The 22,796-nt window shown below is 39.3% G+C and overlaps 1 protein-coding gene across 2 annotated transcripts in view; it reads right to left on the reverse strand.

Moving 5' to 3' along the window:
* The window catches only part of SPOCK1 (SPARC (osteonectin), cwcv and kazal like domains proteoglycan 1), a 247,878-nt gene that overhangs the window by 44,520 nt on the left and 180,562 nt on the right, over positions 1 to 22,796 (reverse strand). For both annotated transcript variants that reach the window (XM_030459232.1, XM_030459231.1), the window contains exon 6: positions 12,087 to 12,201. In XM_030459232.1, the coding sequence (XP_030315092.1) occupies positions 12,087 to 12,201 (115 nt within the window). The remainder of the gene's footprint in view (positions 1 to 12,086; positions 12,202 to 22,796) is intronic.

Raw genomic sequence — 22,796 nt, forward strand, 5'->3', positions numbered from 1 at the left:
CATTTATGGCTGATTTTTGGAAAGACTGCTTGTTAACTCTCCTTTAGGATAGGTGTTGGCCAATGACATCCCATATTCACAGTTTGCACAGATAACTACAAATCCATTGTTGCATGAGGTTACTAAATACTGTAAATAGTCTCAATACATTAAATAGTGTAGCAAAGTCTTGTGCAAAATACAGAAAGAAGAAAAAATTCACCAACCCTCAGTCAGTTCCAAGCACCTTGTAAACATACTGAGCAAATTCAAACTCTTTTTTTTTCCAAAATTTCCTGTTACAGAAATTTAAATTCCAATAATACCTGAAATTTTATTGGAGTTTATTTACAAACCTAAGGTGTAAGAATTTACAAATATAATCACTTCTTGTGACTTGCTGATAAAAATCATCCCAAATCTACCAACCTCAGCTTATCTCTAGACTGAATAAATAAATAAAAACTCATTCTCCTATTTCAGCTTGAAATAATCTCTGATGAACACTGCAGATCTACATTTACAAAAGAGAGAGAAGGTCTTACTAGTGCCCTGTAAAATATTACCAATATTTCTGGAAATGCCTTTCTTGATATACATTCAAGTCTTTTCACAGGTCATAGTTCTCAGTTATTTGGTGACCAAACTGAGGTCATGTTCCTCAGTGTGTGAGGCCACACCTTGAGTCCTGTATCCAGTTCTGGGCCCCTCAGTTTAGGAAGGAGATTGAGGTCCTGGAGCAGGTCCAAAGGAGGGCAACCAGGCTGGTGAAGGGACTCGAGCACAGACCCTATGAGGAGAGGCTGAGAGAGCTGGGGGTGTTCAGCCTGGAGAAGAGGAGGCTCAGGGGAGACCTCATCACTCTCTACAACTCCCTGAAAGGAGGTTGGAGCCAGGGGGGGGTTGGGCTCTTTTCCCAGGCAACTCTCAGCAAGACAAGAGGGCAGGGTCTTAAGTTGTGCCAGGGGAGGTTTAGGTTGGAGATTAGAAAGAATTTCTTTACGGAGAGGGTGATCAGACATTGGAATGGGCTGCCCAGGGAAGTAGTGGATTCTCTGTCCCTGGAGATATTTCAAAAGAGACTGGATGTGGCACTCAGTGCCATGGTCTAGCAACCGCAACGGTGGTTCAAGGGTTGGACTCGATGATCTCTGAGGTCCCTTCCAACCCAGCCAATTCTATGATTCTATGATTCCTCTTTAGACTTTTCTAACTAAAGATATTAAAGCAGATGTTAATGATATGAGACCCCAAGTGTATAATTACACACATCATACTAACAAACTTCATTCTATTTCTGTTGCTGTGCATTCTGTTGAATACACAAAAAGAAACATTTTTTTAAAAAAAGTGAAATACCATCCACTATTTTTGTAACCAGCTTGACTAATAAAACCAAATAATAAAAGTCAAATAATATTGACTAATAAAATTGTGCTTTTAAACAATTGATTTTAGTTAGGAATTCCTTGCTTGCTTACAGGATTTAACTAAATTGTTCACAGATAAGCTTCATTTAACAAGCTTAGAAATACAAGGTGATGACTGATACGAAAGATTCTTTATTTAAACTGTCCAGAATTAGTGTTAAGACATAAAATGAAAGGTTTTTGACTTTTAGTAATTTCCTTCAAACTAATTCTCTGCTGTTCACAAATTATTTAACTTAGAGATAAGGTGCTTCATCTATAAGGCAATTTTTCCAGTGCTTCTCCAGCTCAACAGGCTCAGAAGAAGGTGCTGCAAGTGACGGAAGACTTTGCACCCTTACACAGACCAATTTTAAGGCACTTTGGTTCTCCCTTTTTCTGGATGGGATCATCTAGAAATAAACATTGGGTCTGATGTAGGAAAAACTCAGGTCTGCAAAGCTTCCCTGTGAATTCAGTGATTTTCAGGCCCTTAAGCTCTTAGCAGGAAAAGTGCTGCACTGGTACCCTGGCACTGGGACTACTGGAGACTGAATTGCTTCTGGCATTTCCTGGGTTTAATTTCAACCAAACACACCTTGGGCAGAAACTAATTAATTCCCTTGTGAAAAAACACAAAACAGAACAAGGCACCTTCTATATAAATGTATTTTCTTAACCACAACTGACTCTTGTACCATAATGTTACCCAAAAAATGCATTATGCTTGAGAAATACTGAGGTATTTCTTTTTCCCAGTGAAATACTACAGAGATCAACAACCATGTACCATAACTGCTTAGAAAATCATATTGCAGAGAAAGATATGTGAGGTTTTGGATTTTTTCCCCCTCACTTTACAGTCCCAAAAGTCCAGTTTTGGTTGTCTGATGTAAAATGCTGAGGAAACTGCATTTTTCAAATATCATATCCCTCCGACTTCTTTTTTTGCATTAACTCTCCAAGAATATTTGAAACCCTTTTGAGAACTGTGAGCCTAAACCTGAATTTCAATTGTGAAGAATCAATAAGGAATGTGTAACTTGCAACTTGCTACCTGAAGTGACTGTGACATGATTTTATTTTACCAGTTTTTCATTTTATCCTCTTGACAGGCATTGCCTGATAAGCAAGCACTTGCTGTTAAAGACCATATGTACAATTTAGACAATAAGAGAACCTGCCTGTTGTCTGTGGCTGATAACTCCTAGGGCCTCACTATCATTGTCAACAAACTGAGAAATAGGACAAGATGATTCTTAAAATTACCTTCAGACAAGATGGAACCAAGGCCATTATTTATTAAATCCAAGAAAGCAGTGATAGCACTGTAGAAGTGTATTCTTGTAAAGAAAACCTAAACTTTTTCCATAAACACCTTTCTAAACAATTAGTGATGAAATTGTGTCTTGCTTAATGGAACACTAGCTTAGAAAATTTTAACAAAAACTAAGTTGGAAAATCATTTTACAGTAAACAAATTGCTTGGACACAAGCTTAGCCACTTTCTATGTTCCTATTAATTAGAAATATTATAAAGGCATGGCTGAGTGCTTAAAGGGGACCCAAGGCATTGTAATACATCTGCAAATACACATCTGGATGTCTAAGCTCGTCCCAAGGAGAACTCCAGAGAGGTTGGACATCTGCAGGGAAGGTTAAACTGCAATTTTGAGTAATCAGTCTCTGTCTTCAGAGTTTGAGCTTGTTAATAACTGGATAGATACATCTATGTTTTAATATTTGAGACAGAAAGATCTCATCCTGTTGCCTGGAAGCTTCTCTAACATTGACTTTTTTTTTTTCTTTCTTTTCTTTGGCAGGACATTTTAGTGTTTTCTCTGTGGATGATGGACTCCTGTCTGAGACAGACTAGAGCCAAATTGTTCAGATTTTATAACTCAAAAATGCAAATGCTGATTCCCTTTCTAGCCCATGCCTAAAGAGAGATGTCTGGCTTTACAGAAATGAGATAACATTATTTTTTCTATTTACACACAATCCATTACACTGACTTAAAAAAATGTGCAATTCTTCAGATTAAAATCAATGTACAGATCTTATTGTTGGAACAGTGAAAACTATAAATTATGTAACCCTTATATGTGGAATGCAGAGATGATATCAATATCATCTCCCTTCTTTTTCACTACCAAGCAGCAAATCAGAAAAATAAAAATTTAAAAATAATTTTACACAATGCTGAGAAGTGCACAGACAACTAGAAACTTTCTGGAACAATCCATTAGGACCTGGTCTATATTCCTTTATACCATTATAGACTAAGAATAACTTTGGCAAAGGCCACTGCCCCCACACTGGGGAAACTTCCAGATTTACACCAGAATAACCATAGGTGGAATTTAGTCCCTATGTTAGCAAAGGGAAAACAACATAAAACAAGCAGGAAAAAGATGTATTTGAAATTTCAAAAGACTCATTTTCTCCTGTATTTTATTGAAAAGGTTTAGGTTGGTTTTTTTCACCTCACACTAGGGATGTTTTAGTTTAACAGTGCAGTTACAACCACTATAATTTACTTCTCTGTCAGATTTCTGGAGATTTTACAAACCTTTTCTTGTATAAATGTCAGGGAAATATTCCCCAAAATGCACAAATCAATATGCAGGAGAAAAAAAATACATGAAACTACTCTTATTTATTTATATTTGTTTATGATGAGAGAGATTTTAGTGCTCTAATTATCATTATCAGCACACAAACACCTGCTGGTCCTAGACGGTGTTCCTATTAACACAGTGTGCCACTTCAATAGGTTTCTGTTGGCAATCCAAAATCAAATTATTTCTTGTCTGAAAATTATTGTTACTTGCTGGTGTGAAAATGTTTACTCTGTCTGTCATTTTCTAACCTTTTCTTTATGGGAATAAAAAAGTCAATAGTCATTTTAACATTTTGTTTAAGAAGTGTTTATGTAACTCTGATTACCATTAAGGTAAGGACACTCTGACTGTGTTCTGTGGCTCTGTAAACCCCAGTGGCATTTGGAGCCTTTGGACATCAGTGGGATGTTCTCTACAGGATTGGTGACACAGGTTCTGCCTAATCTGCTCTTGGGATCCATGCCCAGCTCAGATTTGGGTTTTCTGTGTTGGTTGCCTCAAACAAGGTGTTCACACCAGACACATCACCTGTTCTCCAGCTGACACTGATTGTGTGACTCTGGGAGCTTTGGGCTTCCCAGGGGTGCTGAGCACGTCCTGCAAGGCAGGGTCCTCCTGTGCTGGCCCAACTCAATCCTCTAACAACTTCATACATGCCCATGCTGGAACAGACCTTGACTGTTGCAACCCTGTAGCCTCCCTGTTGAATTTCATGTGGGAGTAGGCAATCCACAGCTACCTCTGATAGGGATGAGACCCACAGAATCAATTTGTTTCAAATATTTCCACATTTTAAGTGGTGGAGACTCCTGGACAAGGGTTGAAACCCATCCACTGATCAGCCTGGGACAAAACTCTTCAGCTATGTAAGCTTCTGAAAACATAAGGAATTGACCCACAGAGAGGTGCTAGAGAAGTAGCAGCCTTAAAATTTTTCTTTTGTAAGATTTCAGAAGGATTTTTTAAAATCCTGCTGTTTTGAATATAATTACACCATGACATAGTTATTTTTATGCAGTTCCTGTCTCCCCTTGCTGTCTGGGATTAGTCTTTATTTAGTGATGATGATGATGAGTTATGTCTCATGACCTGGTTCAACCTCAAAATATTACACCAGGGATTCTGCCTTAGCATTGCTCTACCCCCATCTTACCATGATAAAGAGATGTATTTACTACAAGTGCAAATCCTGCTGGCAGTGATGTTGCTACTACAGCCAACCTGGTTTCAGCAAGTGCCTGGAAGAAGCAAAGTGAGCAGTAATGCTGCTTCTAGCACTGTTTTCTCTTTCTTTCTGTCACTTTTGCCTCTAAAGCAGACGTCTGTTACATTTTGGAGCTTTCTGTAATTCGATCAAATCCAAGGCAGATCATGTGGCAGAGTGACAGCAAAGTCAATGGATGGCATTGTCTCCAACTTGTTATCTGTCTGGGGTCTGCTCTGATCTGTGCTGCTGTGCCAAGTGCCAAAACCTCAGAGCCAGACCAAAATGTAAAGCAGCTTCTAGAGGGAAAAATTCTTTCTGCTTTAAATGTAGTCAAATTGCCAAAGCCAATGGACCTACTTACTCAAGCAGTAACTCCTGAGTACAAACATTCCCAGACACAAGACTCAACTCACAGCACAAATTGGTTTTTGAATTGATAATTAAGTCATTTACTTTTGTAAATTCCAAACATGGAAAACAGCCAAGAAATGCAGACTTTCAGCTATCACTGCAGGAAAAAGTGCAGCTTCTAAAATAAGAAATTATTGATAATTATTTGTTAGGACCTAGAAGAATACATTGGTTGAAAATGATAGTTTTGTGTCTACTTCAAATGTAACTATGTGTTGATACCTTTCCATTTCTCTTCCTGGCATGTCTAACATCTTTTGTTTATTGATGGCTACATTCTACATAATTCTTTTTTCCAGTAGCTTCTTGCTAGCTTTGAAATGTAGATACCAAGCCTTAATTTTTCCTCAAAAAAAGGGAATATTAAAACCAGCATAATCTGGGAGGGAAGATCATTAGATGGTCTTCACCATGAATCCTGATGCATGCAACCCATATGAAAACTGGTGATCCTTTCCACTTTGAAGTAGATACCAGCTGGTTTTGAGACAAAACAGAACAATACTTTGCATCCAAGGATATACGGTGCCTTTTCCTTTGCCATTTATTACTTTTATGATAATAAGAGGAAACCAAGCAAAATAATCTGATTTCTGAGCTGACCTACATGATCTACAGCTCCTTGTCTCCTTCAGGGAAGTCCCATGCTTTTGAAGGGATAGGTACTTACCATAAGGCCTTACAAGATTTTCAAGTGATTTATTATCTGCAAGGCTGTTGCAGTACCTGAAACTGTTCTGCATGATGACTTCTTAATTGTATGCCATGCAATTACCTTCCACCTCACTTCTGCAAGACAGCAAAGTCCTTGCAATAATTGTGGATGTTTTTGAGGTTAAATTACACTGATTAAAGATGTTTCACTGAATTTGAAGGGGAGCAGTAAGTATTATTGATCACCTCACTGCATATAGGTAGCCTAGAAATCAGCACAAAGAAGATGTATGATTAGCTGTGAATGTAAGTGATATAATTTCAGAGTGATATATATAGCAGCAGTTTTAATGTTTCCCATTCAGCATCATCTATTGCTTATTTATAAATGCTTCAGAATGATCAGATTTTCAAAACAGACCAGAAAAAGCCATAAATACACGAAGAACATGGAGGAGTTAAGATTAAAAGCTTGAATTTTGGAGTAAAACTGGATTCTGCATAGTTTAGAGCTGATAATCGTACTCTTTCCTGATGAAGCAGAGAGAAGGATCATGTCAGTGTGTTCCAGGTCCTTGTATCTGCCCTGTACTGAAAATCACTCTTTGGTTTGAACAAACACAATTTCTCCTGGGTAAAACAGGGAAGAAACCCCTCCTACCTGTAACAAGATGCACTAAAATTTTGAAATTCTTGATAATCTTAATTTGAGAATGTTTTTGTTTTACCATTCCCAGCATTTGAGACTCAAATAAGTAACTTAAAAATCTACCTGGAAATTCAGTGTGAGAAGCTGAAGGCACAAAAAGAAAAATTTCCTGGCAAATCCCACCCAGCAACCTGTTTTAGCTTCACCATGTTCATGAATCCTACTTCATCTCCACAGACTTTTACATTATGTACTCATGGTCATGCAAGCTTGTGAATACCCATTCGAAACCAAAATATTTGCTGAAAGTGGATTTCAAAGACAGTTTAGCTTCAAGACTTTAAAGTTTTTTAGTTGTCAGTCATTCAGGCACAAGAAGTGGTACTACTCATTTGGGAAATAAAGTAAGTTCTCTAAATGAATTTCATGCACTAAGTGCTCTTTTTATAAAGAAATGTAACTTTAGACCTTCTCAGACACCAAACCCAAAATGGGTGGGTAGGTAAATACTACAGTTCCTATCTTAAACTACACCCTAAACAAGGTACATTCTTGGTCAAGCTTGCCAAGCCCTCTTCCTGTAACTTAAAAATGTTCTCTTGGTTCTCTTCAGAAATGTAACTAATACTTGGTATAATTGAATAGATTTTCTCCTGCCTATTGACCTTACATTTCCCTTATTAAGATAATAGTATTTTCTTAGAAGTTGCCATGGGCATTTCTGCAAGGTCAAAAAGACACAATGCACAGACAAGGATAAACCTGCTTTGAATTACTACATCTGTTCATGCTCCAGTGGCACTGAAACCCTGTTGGCAACAAATCAGGACAAGTATGTCTTGCGTAGAGCACTCAGCTTCTTAGAAAATGCAAAAAGGAGGGTACAGGCAGAAAGAACCCTGGCATGCTGTTAAACATTTCCCATCCTGCTAACACACATTAACAACAGGAGTCCCACAGGTATGAGGGAACCTGACAGAACCCTTGCCAAGAGATGCCCCAGTGGCTGCAGAATGCTGTCTGTTTGCTAGGATGCACTGTGCATCCAAGGGAAAATCTCTCCCCTTGGCAGTAGGTTCTGAAGAGCTAAAAAACTGGTTGTTTCTGAAGTCCTTTGCTTAGGAGGGGTTTTAGAAACTTCAGCTAGTGTCAAAATAAGTTATGCTTGATGAGAACTCTTGTTATTGCAGAGTTTTTGGAAAGAGGCATCTGAAACCACCAGCAGACAGGATGCTACCTTCAAAGACTTCTGTCACTTAGGTACCACTTACCAGTCCTTTTCTTTTGTTCAAATTCTAGCTTACTCATTTTATAGGATTAGGTAAAAGGCCACGTATGCTCCAAAGGGGCAGATAACCTCAGGGCAGATAACCTCAACCTTTGTCTTTGGGTAGCAGAGTTGAAAATCAGCAGCTCTCATGGCAGCATACTGTAAAACCAGGATACTGCTGTGAATAATGAGGCATGTAAAGTGTTTTGATAAACTGAAAGAATCTAAATGGGCCTCAAAAAGAGGAAAAACATTAGGGATTGTCTCCTTTTCCAAAGTCTTCCATTAGTTCCCTCACAGGCTCCTGTTTTCTATGTCTCAGACTCAGACTCAAAATTCCATTTAAGAAAATGATCCTACCATCCCTTCAAAGATTTAACTTTATGGTAGAAAAAATTATATTGTTGTTATTTGCCATTACAGAGACTCATTCTGGTGTAGTTTCCTTTTGCTAGCGTTTGTGTTATTTTATTAACATCTCCATAATACCAGTTTGCACCATAAAAGGAATTCCAATTTTTAACATGATTATTAGTCTTGATTTTCATCTTCAAAGCAGAGATGTTTTTGAAGGAGCCCAGAGACAGGGAAGCAATACCACTCAGACACTGCAGTCAATTGTTACCTCTGAGCACATCCATTTAGAGATAGCTTCTCTTTGATGCTGCTGCCAGCGTATAAAAAAAGGTCATGACATTTAGAATTACAGTACTCTGGAAATTAAATGTTCCTTTACATTTTTAATTTCTGAAAGTAATTTATTATGGAATAATATTTGAATATGATTGAATGAACGTGTAAAGATTAATGCAAAAAGTCTTTAAATTGGAAGTTCACAACCACGTGCATTTAACCTTGTTGTATAATAGGCATAAGAAAGTTTATGTGGTATCTCTAAGAGCTGCATTTCCATTTTGCTGGAAGCATTTGCACTGTAATTCTCCTTAGAATTTTTCCACTGACATGTCTGTACGAGGTATGAGGTTTACTTCTCTATCATTTTCTTCTTAAGCTTGTGCTGTTCCTGAATGGATTTCACAAACCTGGCAACTAAATGAGAAGAAACTGAGTCCCAGCTGTCTGCACAATGCTTTTGTATAAGGAATAAATCTACTGATTTTTATAATAAATCAGCAATATTAATGATACTACAGTGCCACACCAGGAAAATGCAATTATTTTGTGTAAAACCTAGAGAGGACACTATTAAGTAACCAAAATGCAAGTCCAAAATGCAAAACAATTGCCAAAAGTCCAAATGTAAATACAAAATTAAGTAACCAAAATGCTCTGGACTAGAGTCATCTGGAGGGGGAGGGAGATGACTCCAGTGCTTCTGTCACCAGGCTTCAGAGGACTGTCACACTCTGCCACGCATTGCCTTGTACATCTCACACACATCACCTCAGACATTAGTCAGGGTTCATTTCTTCAAAGCCAGGAGAAGCTATTTGTTGAGCAAATAAAGGGCTCTTCTGAAAGGCTATGGACATTTTTCTGTGGTCACCAACTAGAATTGTAACTGTCCCATAAACCTGAGGAAACCTGGATTGCTTCCAGGCTGTAAAGGGCAGACACACACAATTCCAAATCCGTCTTCAAATGCTGCTAAAATTGCACCTGGGTAAAATTTACACTGGCATATTGAATTTACTCATGTTTTCTCCTCAAAACTCCAGAGAGATTTTTGGTAAAAGACTAAAAACTCTGAAATACTCCTTTGGAGACTCCATTACACTCAATGGGCCAAACAAAGAGACAATATCTGAATAAAGGAGAACGAAGAAACAAGTTAAGAGGAATCTTTAACTGTCACCTTACTGGCAGAATTCAGAGATTCAGAAGAAAATTTAAGATAAAGGAAGTCTGAAAGTCCCTTTGCTAGTTATTTAATTCTGAACACCAAATGCCCGCTTTTGTAGGCATTTCAGCACCTAAACCCAGAACGAAACAGAGATAAAGAAAGCTATTCTTCTGTTTGGTTGTTTTTTCATTTTCTTGGGTTTTTTTGCACACACAAACATACACAACACACATCATCACTCCTATGCCTGCACAAATATCTTGCTTATGACACCATAATGAGGGTTACAAGCAGCTGCTTTGCATACACTATCAAGTGTATTTTTTCATAAACCACTGTCAATGTTTTCCCTTCAAGGGGGCAGAGCCCTCTCTGCCTTCATGCCACAACTGAGGCTTTTCATATCCTTGTCACCAAGGCAATGGCAAGAGTAATGTCAGCTCTTGAAAAAGCCTGCAGGAAAGTTGCTCTACAGATCACCCAAATCCATTAAATTAATGGTTTGTTGGCTGGAGTTAAAGTTTTGAGTCAAGTAAAACAAAAGCTGGGGTTTCAGAATACATGCACCGTGTCAAATTGCATTTGTCAAGATAAGGATTATTAGAATCTTTTTTCTCTTGTGTGAATGGAACTGTAGGCTTTAAACGTCACTGAAGGTTTATTAATCTGATACTCTGATAAGGGAAAAAAAGAAGGCATATAGGGAGCAGCTTATGAGAAGAAAAGTACATGTTTGTGCCCAGCTATGAGAAACAGAAAATATGAATAAGGCAATTTATCAGTGGTTATAGTGTAACCAATAGATCGAAGCCACAGGAATCAACAATATCACAGCTATATATTGATTTCAGAACTTTGCCATTTAAAATGCTCCACTTAAGTTTGATAGCTATGCAGAAAAACATCTGTGATTTGCAAAATATAGAATAAAACTGAGTTTTCAAAATCTAGGCTGGTGAATCCCTTCTTTTTCTAGAAAGTAGATGGATCCAGCAGCAGGATCATCAGAGCTTTCAGTTGAAGTGACAGGGCCTGAACAAACCAGAAAAAGTGTTTAAATATTTTTCCTGTTTTTATGTCTGCTACCTTTGGAAAATGCCAGTAGTGGGGAGGAGAGAGAGTGAAGAGAGATTCTCAAATATTTGGACTCAGACCGTTGTCAAAGCTTCAGGTTTTTTTATACTCCATGTGGTGCTGGAGGCAAAGGAACACATTTCACTGCTTAATGTGATAGAGCAAACCCTGTGGACATCAGGACTTCGGCTTAGTGAGCTTCTAAAATACAGACAGGAGACCAGCAGCTGGGCTAAAAACCAATTTAGTGTTTGCTTTGCCACAGACGGTCTCACCAGCAAATCCGAACTCACATCAAGAAATCACAACCACAATAACAGCTCTTCCCCCTTCCAAAAGGTTTTCCCCATAGCAGGGTGGAAACTCTTAGACAGAACCTGATTGTGGGGCTTGCTCTGCTGTGGGACGTTCTGCTTTTAGTCAGTGCCTTCTGCAAGACCTAATTCACTTTGGCTGAGGTCAGTCCAAGACAGCTTGTGCTTTACTTCTTTGGAAAAGACCTGAGGGAGTGAATTAGCTCACTGGGCTTTCAGACCTAAATAGAGAACTCCCTGAGAGCTAGCAGGAAAAATAGTCACTTGTGCTGAGATGCCAGCATTCAGTTTCATGTAACATCAGCTGATGCAAGTTGGTAGTAGAAGGAGGTTCATGTATAAGGAGAGATACTTGTATCTACTTGACTTCTAACGATTAGTAAGAATAAAGGTTTAAATTATAATCAGCAGCCTGTGCATTAACCAGTCATTTAAAGTTACACGTATATATTACATGGGATCTGAATTATTTTAATCCAATATATTTCCACTCAAAAATAAGAATCATAAGCATTAACACAGTTTTCCTATGAGACTCTGTTGAGTGGGTGTTAGTTCTTCAGCAGTTAAAATGTTTGAACTACATGTTTAGAAAAGGATTACTTGTACTTTAGCTTTTCTCACCGTGTTCTTTTAAGAAAACAGTAGGAACAAATTAACATGTTAGAAATCCATTAGCAGCTCAACTTACCAATCTTCTCCATTTTGTGTTTTGAACTCTCAGGTCCTGGAAGGCAGGGGCAGGGCCCATCACAACGAGCTGTGATGGTTTTGCCAGAAGTACATGCATGAAACTCCAGCTTGCACTAGAATAATGGGAAAAGAAAAGAAAAAAAAAGAGAAAAAAAAAGAAGAAAGAAAAAAAAGAAAAAAGAAAAAAATATTTGAATTAGGACAAGCTATAAAACCAGCAGCTGTGGATTAAATGAGAAATATCATTTAGCAGTAATGGCACCGGACAGCTTGCAAACCTCCAGTCTATTTAAAATGCCATTGTTTTTATTATTACAGATAACAACAATCATAGCTACTTCCTATGCAGAGTTCTGCACAGAACTTCTAACTGTGTCTTGTAAAGTGTTGTTTTTATTCCCTCATTAAACATATGGAATCTGTAGCATAGAAAGTTGAAACAATTTCTTCCAGGTCACTTAAGAAATTAGCAGCAAACCTGGGAAGAAAACACAAACCTTCAGAACTCCATGTGTTACCTCTGCTGCATTACCAGGTTGCTGGTATGAAATCACCTGTTAACAATCCTGATTTATTAAATTCGGTCTTTGAGGAGCTTGGAGCTCTCAGCTTCCATTGAAAGCAATGGGTTTGGTCTGAATAACAGTCATGAAAAAACACCACTCCCCACAAGAATGAAAACTGCAATGTTTTTCATCTGCTGGCCCTTCACCACGGCAGCTTTTCTCATCAGAGAAGAAACTTTAAATGACTAATAATTAGAAATTGCCTTAACAATTAACAGCCCTGTCCCTACAAATAGCCAGGCATGATGCACTCAGCTCCAGAAATACAACAAAATAATACAACTGAGAAGTGCAGCTTTTATGAAGACCAAAGGATGACCATGGTGTCACTTGGTGAGGGTTCAGCTCATTGGGTGACAGCCACTGACAAAAATCACAGCATCATCTTCTGCTATTTTGGTACAGCAGTAGCCAAGAGACCAGAACAAGATGGTCTTACAAGGTAAACACCTTCTGCTTTGAAAGTACAGCAAATATTTTGGCATAGTCTCTATTTGCTTTTGTTAAAGGACTCTTCTTTGCCCAGGCTTTAATCTAGCAACAGGACACCATTATCCTCTGCCTGCATCCTTTTCTGCTGACATTATCTGTGGGTCCTTCTGAACTGCAATGCACCCTGGTGGCTTCATGCCCTGTGGGATATTCTGCCATCCCATTTAGAAAATGCCCAGCCAAACACAGATGTGGGCAAGCTTAGCTTGTGCCTTACACTAATTTCTTGCAATACTGAAGGAATAGAAGTACTTCTTTTTCATCTAGCTGTTTCAGAAATACACTTGCTTAATCTATGCTGTTTGCACAGAACAAAAGCAGAAGAGAAAGCACATCAGAAGGAGAGAACAGGTAAAAGGAGAACTCTGAGCACACAGTCCTGAAGGCAATAGACTCTTTCTACAGCACATTCCAATAGTCAATATGCTATTGAGAACACAAGCATAAATCTTCTTCCTGCAGCAGGAGTTTATAATTTAATCCCTTACAGAACATCAATTAGTTACATATTTTATTATGCATAATAAATGTAAATTATGTATCTAAGCACTAGCAATTATACTTCAAATGCCACCTTTAAGATGGTAAGGCCTATTTCAAGCCCTCTATTATGTGCAGTTAAGAAAGAGCTTTACAGCTGGAAATAGCAAGGCAAGTTTTTCCTTACGGCTGAGAAAAATGGCAACTGAAAAGCTCAAAATAAACAAAAAAAGAAACTGCTTAAAAAGGGCTGTCTCTGGAGTTGGAATGCATAGGATAAGAAGCACAGCTAATCTTGAAGAACACAATGCTGCAGTCACATGGGAGCAGATTTACACCTATGATTAAGCACAGTTTATTCCCACCCTACTACGGATACATATGCATAGAACTGGGGGCCAGATCAGTGTTGGGGTAGGAAGATAAAGAACTCAATTATGTAAAATATTGATTAGGGTACTACTGATTACTTCTCATCACCCAGGCACTGTGTGTAACTGTTACTCTTTTCCCTACAGAAAAACAAGGAGATACCCTGTGATGGTGTGTGTGCTTACTCACTGTAATAACCCTCAGGAATAGCTCAACTTTGGATTTAATGACACTGCCTAAACACAGTCACTAGTACCCAGAAGACATTAGGAAGCTTCCAGACATAAGCCATGAAGCTCCTTGCAGGCATTTTACACAGAACTTACTGGGAGCAACACCAGAGTTTGGGGCTGGTGCCTCTGATTTCAGGGAACCCATCTCACTGGTGATAGGATGGGATTTACCTTGACACTCTGCTGAGATCTTCTCCCTGCCAAGCTTCCTCTTACTCTGCTCCCTCCCTGCTGTTTGAACTGCATTTGTTTACTGTGAACCCCAAGGCCCACATAAACAACTCTAAACCATTTTAATGGAAAAGGAAAACCAGCTCTGTTATTGGGTGCTTAGTGTATATGGAGATCAATAAAATATATGAGGGGAGAAATGGTTGAACATATTCATGGAAAATTCATAAATTAATTTATTCAACTAAGATGCAGGAAATTATTGCAGTGTGTGTTTTGGCTACAGTGTTCCCCAGAGAATCCACTACTTGTATAATGATTCCCTCTTTATTGTCAGTGAATCTACAGAATGTGTTTTGCATAAGCATTCAAATTTGAGAGAGAAAGACAATAGCTACATAAAATTTATTTGCAACTATTTTATTCCTGTCTATCAGTCTTCAGCCTGTAGTCCCTGCTAGAGCAGAATGTAGATATTTTTTTTAATGATGTAATAAAACAGCTATCTCTGCCTTTACACTGCCTTTCAACTTCTGGCAGCCAGGTTTTGATCTACCTTGCACATTAGTGATATTGTTGGATAAGTTACTGTGATTTTTGACACGAAGGAGTATACTTGGCTAATGCATGGCTACCTGGACATCTTAGTACAACCTTCAGACCACATTAATGACTCAAGAGCTTTGCATCCTGACACAAGAACTCAGGTATTTGCCTAAAATGCAGCCAAGTAAGGCAGCAGTGGGGTGAAACAGGGGCCAGCAGTGTTCAGGAGGCTGCTGGCTGTCAGGAACCTGGGAACAGAGCAGAGCAGGCAGATAATGGGCAGCTCCCTGCACTGCTGCTGAGCTGGAACTGCAGGCAAGCAGCTCCAGGTGAGCCAGAAGCTTGGGAAGCTCCTGTTCTTCACTCAGCTGGTCCCTGGCAGGAGAGGAGAGCAGACAGGAATGCTGCAGCAATAGAGGAAAGACATGGAGCTGCAGGAGCAGGTCCAGAGGAAGGGCACAAAAATCAACTGAGGGATGGAGCCCCTCTCCTGGGAAGAGAGCCTGAGGCTTGGGTGAAGGCTGACAGCTCAGTCATGACACCACAGCACATTTTTACCCTCTAATCACAATATAGAGGGTAGATACTGTCTGATCCTAGCCCTGACAGCACCTTTCGGGGGGATGCAGAGGTAACAGAACCTGCTCCAGAAAGCCTGAGGCACACCATGTGTCTGATGTTCTGTTTGTAGGCTCACAGAGAGGACAGACAAGCAGAGCACTCTGCACAGACTTGGTGTCCTGGGCCACTTCACAGCCTCAGTAAGAGCCACCAGGGAAGGGGATGAGGAGAGGGGGCTCCTTTACCCAGGGCTAAGGAGAGGGAAAGTTCTCCAAGACCCTGATTTGGACTTCATGCATGAAATTTATAATGCAAAATCTATTATTATTTCTAGTCGTTATGGTAACAAAAGATTAAATGTTAGCTTCCAAACTTTTATTGTTTCTGTCATTAATTGAAATGTGAATTAAAAGCAGCAAATTTTTGCTGGTGGAAGTACATAGGAATCGACTGAGGGCATACCTGATAAAGTACTATTAAATCTCAAAAGACTTGAAAGTGGAATAGGAATATTATGCTAATTAAAATGTATGTTTAAAACCCAAAACATTACATCTTACTAATAGCAATTGCTCTAAAATTCTATTGTTGAACAGTGCTCTGGGCTGGAAGACATTGCATCTTCTTTAGCACCCTGCAGCTTTTTACATTTCCACCAATATTATTTGAGTGCAGTGTTTGTTTTATGGTGCATCTTTTGTTGGCTCACAGTATTTTCCTCCTGAACTTCAGATACAAATAACAAAAGCTCATTATTTTCTACCTTATCTTTTACTGGGTACCTGCCACCAGCAGAAGCTAAAACTTTCTGAAATTACAACATATTTATTAGTCCAAAGGTTCTTTATATCAGTAGCTTTTCATACCTATCTGTCTTAGCAGATAATTAGAATCCATTGGAACTGAGGCACCCATTTGAGTCGGGCTATTTATTTACATGCTTTTGAGCAGCATTTGCCACCATTGCTTCCTTAGCTAGAGCTTTTATCAGTATTTTCTTTATAAGCCTCTGTTTCCAATTTCCATCAGATGGAAAAAACCAATTATTGTATTTGGAACATTAAAAAACAAAAATAAATTAAAAATTAACTTGGCACAATAAAGAAGTTCAGTACCTTTTGAAATGTCACATAGTGCAGTCCCACTGCATCCTCCCGTGCAGGGATATTAAAACTTTTAAATGGGAATCCTGCAAACTTTTTAGACTGTAAAACCTGAAATCCTAAAAGCAGCTGTTCAGTTGGGAGACAGCAAAGTCAATCATGTGAATTCATGTTTGTGAGAAGCCAGACACAAATGCAAAGCCCTGCCATGAGTCCCAGATTCTGGACTATCTGACAGGGTTGTGTGGTCCCTCAGCAGTTCTGCTGCCTTTTTGCTGCTCTGCAAACCAGAGCCTTGCTCAGCCCCTGCTGACTTGGGCTCTGGAGAAGGAAAGGAGCTGCCTGGGACCTGGCACCAGAGCACTGTGCCTCAGGTGGGCACTGAAAATACAAACCAAGCTCTGGCCCCAGGAGTCACCACTTCAGTAGGTTTCATACTGACAAAAAGTGGCTGTTCTGTGGCCAAACTGGTGTTTTTGCTGGCTAATGCAGCCATCTCATTCCTCTGGGCAAACACTTGCTGGTCTTAAGCTCCCTGCAGCAGGGAACACAGGCTCTGCTCCTTGCTGGAGCTGGCAGGTGTCATTGCAATAAAGGGGAAGCTGGAAAATAAAATATAAAAATTTATCTTCTATGAGAACTTAGAGCACTTCATCTTTGCAATAAAAGCTGTACAAAGATATCTTAAAGACCCAGAGTTCTAATTAGGAGCTCTGTTCTCCTTAGGATAATACATCACTGCTGCTGCTATTAATGGGAGCTGTGCATGCATACCCACTGGTGGAATAAACTCCAACCAACACAAACAATCCATTATGTGATAACATACTGAGCCTTTTTTAAAATGTGTGTTAGCTGGAGCTTTCAAACAGATGTTACAGCTGATTGGCTCAAAAATTCCCATTTTTGTAAGAAATGACACGAAGGACCTTATTATATCTCAGGTAAACAACAAATATCTGAGTAAACCTCCCACTGCACACTTAGCTGACACACTTGTGGTTTGTCATCCACTAGAAAAAAAGAGCAGCTTCCAAAGATGAGGTCAAGAAGAAAAAGGCAGAGGTTCTGGCACTGATATTAAATAGGCTGAACAGATTTACACAGCTGAATGCAGAAATGCCAAAAGGCCTCATGCAGCAAAGCTCTGAGGACCCCAAATTGCTCTACACTCCACAACTCTGCTCTCTGCAATCCTGCAGCAGGAGGGAGGGAGAGCTGCAGGACTTTGCCCTTGGGGTAAAATTAACTACAGAGGAGATGGAAAGCATGAGACCTGGGCAATCTTTAAATATCACCCTTTAAGTCAGCAAGTCACATCATTAATACTGCCAGCCACAGGTGCCCCAAGCACATGGCTCAAGTCCCTAAAATTAAGCTTGTCACTTTTAAGATTTTAAAATATAAGAACACTTTTTTTTTAATTTGAATTTTTTCACCTTTTTTTTGGTCTTCTTTTCTCTTTTTTCTTCTTTCATTGTTAGATCTCAGCCACACACACTCACTAAGTCAGATGGTTTTGACCCTCACAGCATTAGTTCAAACAACCAACTTCAGAGCAACTGGAAAGACAGAAGGTTCATCTGAGCTCCAGAAAAGAGTGAGCTGAGTAGCAAACAGCAGCTCTCATGCAATTCAGGATGGAATTAATTGCATATTTGGTAGCTTTGCACTATAATTAGAATTATGCACACCTCTATAAAAATAGGTTTCAGCTTCTCAAGAGGAGAAGAAAGACAGGGCTCCTTGTTTTCATCAGTTAAATTAAGAGTTGCTTCATAAAATAAAAAGCCTGACTAATTATGTGAGCAAAGCCAGCAGAGGATCAGCTCTGCTCCTAAGAAGTGTTCATGAGTCTTTGCCTTCAAATTCATGCAAGTGAGATCCTTAAAAGAGAGCCTGTGCCCATGGGGTACAAGTCCCACACAGCTGAGAACAAAAGAAGGAGGAAAGGAGTGGGGCAGAGCTGGGAGCAGCCACACAAACAGGCACCTGGGAGCCCTCCTCAGTGGTGTGGAAACCCAAGGCAAAGGCACAGCTCAAGCCACCTCCACAGCAGAGTTTCTGACCTCACTGCAACCAGAATACTGATTCTTAAGCCTTCTGCAAGAATTTTATTTCTAAAGGATAACCAGGTTGAGCTTTCAGATTTGTAATTAGACTCAAAGTAGCCGGAAGCTTCACATTTAAATATTAAACCTGTTGGCTAAAACTACCCTATAGACTTTAAAAAGATTTTAAAAAAACCCAAACCACAATTAAAGAGCCACTTCCCAAGCTGTTAACTGAAAACTTAGTAGGGGGACTGCTTGTAGGCATGTTGAACCATTCCAGTATTTGAGTGGCAGGGCTGCAAAAAAGAAATTTTCATGTACTGTGCTACTGCAAACTGACCCTATGGACAGAGCAAAACATGGGGATTTCTGGACAAACCATTGAAGGACAATATACAGTGAATTGCCCAGAGAAATAAGTGACAATCAGCTCCACGTAAAGCACAAATTTTTTAAAAATGCAGTAAATTACATCAGTTAGGTGCTGAGGTCACAGGATGCAAGAAGTGAAGGACACTCGAGGGATCATTTTCAAGCATCATGGTCATGCCCACCCTCTGGGCTGCACCAGCCACTTCCTTGTACATGGATGCAGGAGCTGACACAAAGTCCCCCATGGTCATGGGACAGCTTGGAGTGGCAGCCAGAGAGCAGCCCCAGGCAGCACTAACTTGGGGACCCCTGCAGGATGCTTCACTGGGTGGTGCAGTAGCATGCTATGCCTGGCAATGACTGCTATGAACTAGCTTTGGAGATGCTCAATCTCTAGTCGGGAATATTTGTAGGATCAAAATCCAAATGCAAATATAGGCAGCAATGATGGCTTTAAAAAATAAGATAGAAATTAGTCTTACAGCCCATATTCTATATTCACATACAGAAGCAATTCCTGTTTCTAAATATCTACTACCTTTTCTTCCTACAGGATTTTCATGATAGCACAACTAATGGTGACCATTTTGTAGCTGCACATGGGAGTTCTTGCTTTCCACTACACTAATCTGCCACAGCCCAAGATGTTGACTTAAGACAAAAAAAATTCAGTGGTGATTTTTATTTCTATATTATTAATATGCAAGTATATTATATTGCTTTTGCCACTATGCAATCATTATCTGTTCTATCTCTTCATAACTGTAAGCTGAAGGTTCACAGCTAGCATTGTTCAAAGTGGAAAGAAGCTACTTAATTTATTTTTTTTTAATAGACCAAAGCCATCTTAGTTTAAAACTTAAGAAAAATCACAGGAAAACAACAGGAGATTTGGAACGATCGATGCTGCTTGAAATGCACTTCCCATGTAATTGAGATGCATTCTCATTCTGTAGCCATTTACTGATCACATGAGAACAATGATTTGTCATTTTTACTTGCTTCAAATTACTAAAGGCAATTTAATTTCTCTCATGGAGACAACGTATCAGATAACGTGAACATAATCAAGAAGTAACGATCTGTGCCTCTATGCACATACAGATACTCCAGTTCCCAGCTAAACAACTGCCTGCATATGGCAAAGGGAAGGCAATGCAAGACACTCAGTTCCCCAGGCACAGGGTTTCCACCCAGGCAATGTAATTTTAAACCCAGCAAATGAGCTACACCATCTCTGTGCTACACCATCTCTCTGCAACTCTATCAATCTAGATTTCAGAAGAGGCAATGCTCCAGTTCCTCATTCCCACATCCATCTGTCCCTACCTGGACAAACCCACAGCATCTGGTGACCACTACAGAGGGCAGGGACATTCCCCGCCATCAGGCTGTTATGCAATTGCTATGATAGTAAGATCACAGCATCTCAAAAATTTCCCTGCCAATGCTTCTCACCAGTCAGTAAAAACAGATTCAGGCTTCTGGAGAAGCCTTCTGGAGAGCTACAGCACACAGGGAGTCTAAAGCAAGGAACTGGGTGTTGACACAGCTTGGGGGGGTCTGTATGTACCTGAAGTTACTTAAGGTGGCTGATGCATGTGACAGTATGTAATTAGGGATGAGATTCTGACCTCCATTTACAGGCTGAGAACTATTCAGAAATACAGTTTAACCCTCTCTCTAATACATGGAATTTTACAAATAAATGTTGAAGAAAAGTTACTACTACATCCACTTCACCTCTTGAAGCATTGGTGAATCAGTCTACTGAATTTGTTCTCTGTTGCTTATTCCTTCTTTAGCAAGCTTGGCACAAACAACAGAGTAACACTTAAATAATCTGGAGAAGAGGATTGGCCACTATCCCATTCCTACTCCATCAAATCTATTAGATTAACTAGTTCACAAAAGATCTGTCCAGTGTCATGGATCATGATGTGGCCCTAGCAGTGGTCATTCCTTGATACAACATATTTCATACATCAATAACAAGTAAACTTCCTAATTTCAGATATATTTTTTTTTTGTCTGATGTTTATAAGAAAATCTGAAGTTTAAGTAGTAACAGAAAATAACCAGCATTCTGCAGTATCACTGCTCTGGCTGCTTTCAGAATAGCAATAAGACTTAAGTGCTAAGAACACGAAATTTATTTTTTTAAATTGATTTCTCAGGACTTTTCTTTTGTGAATAATAATAATACTGGTAAAAGCCAAACAGAAAGCCCCAATGCTAAGAAGCACCGAAACAAAACATTTAGCAGTTATTAGCAAAAAAGCTTCAAAAATGTATTTTGGAACATTGAAACCGGTGAAGAATAAGCTGTCTTAAGTTTTGAAGTTAAAGCTTTCAGCAGGGCTTCTGGTTTCTAAAGGACACAATAGAAACAACAACAACAAAAAGTAAAAACCAACAAACCCCAGGCCTAGCTCAGTGAATGGACTTGCTGTGAAAGACACCCATACAAAGAAAGCAGAATTAGTCTGTTTGCTCAGAAATCAAGTAACCACAGCTAATCCTTTTGCTGTATTATCCTGTTTTGGCCTTTAATAAATCTGATTTAAATTAAAGATGTACCCAAGCCAAGAAACATCTCCTTTGATGTTTTAAATGGCTCAAATAAGCTGTGTGGTGGTAAAAGCTAAAAATATGAATTCTGAGACTGGGGAAAAAAATAGTCATTTCTCTGTACTACAAGGCTGACACCTCTTGGGAAAGGCTGGAGCATTTAGGATCACAGCTTTCAAGCACCTCAAGCATTGGTGAAACTTCTGCCCATCTTTAAAGTAAAAAGGTCCTGGAACACAGTCTCTTACCAACCAGTTACCCAAAAGCAGTTCATACCCTTGTTTAATAACCCCTCGTATCACATTGAATACTGGAACAAGGAATCTGACATCTTAACTGAATACAGGCATGGAGCTTGAAACAAAGTTACTAATTCAGTGCAAATCACATTTTTATTTAAGCTTGTGTAATTAGCTACGAGTTGGCATAATAAACCCTATGATTTTCTTGTTTCCTCTTCTTGTCAAGAACAGACTTTTCAATGTTTCAACTTTGGCAGATGATTCATAATGTAAACAACAGGTTTTTTCCTCTTTTGATTTTGACTGCATAAAAGAAGATTTTTAAAATAATATTGGCTCTACACATGAAACATACAACAGGCAAGCTGAACTAAAACCAAAAGCAGTCAGGTTGTCCTTAGTACAGAGATAACCATAGACTGAGTGTGTGTAATTGATTTTAGGTTCTGCTCACCACATGACCATTTATTTGGTTTGGCAGTCACAACTGGGATTCTAATCAAGTTAAAAAAAAAGCCCTGTGATTACCATCATTGAGATTGGTGGCTTTCCCAAAAAGAACAAATACTGTATTTTCAGGCCCTACTTACTGCCAACATCTCTCCAAGGCTGTTTTCCTGCTCAATGCAAAAGCACTCGTTGCAGAGGGAAAGCTGTCATCCATACATGGTCTCCAGGAAAAAAAAGCTCCTCAAACTTCATTGCTTTATGGTTGAATCATCCCCCTCAATGGATGCTGTTGCAGCTGGGAACTTCTTGGACTTTTCCATAAGCTATATTAACGTGCAGATGCCATGGTTTAATGCAAGGAAGCCATATGCCTCAGTGTCCTGAGGCCTCTTGGTCCTCCAAGGAACTGGACTGGCTCAGCAAAGGTAACGATGGGAGAAAACCATGGAGCCATAAACCAGCACCTGCTGCAATCAGGATGTGACCACAGTATCT

This window comes from Calypte anna, chromosome 13 (assembly GCF_003957555.1).
Source record: "Calypte anna isolate BGI_N300 chromosome 13, bCalAnn1_v1.p, whole genome shotgun sequence".
NCBI lineage: Eukaryota > Metazoa > Chordata > Aves > Apodiformes > Trochilidae > Calypte > Calypte anna.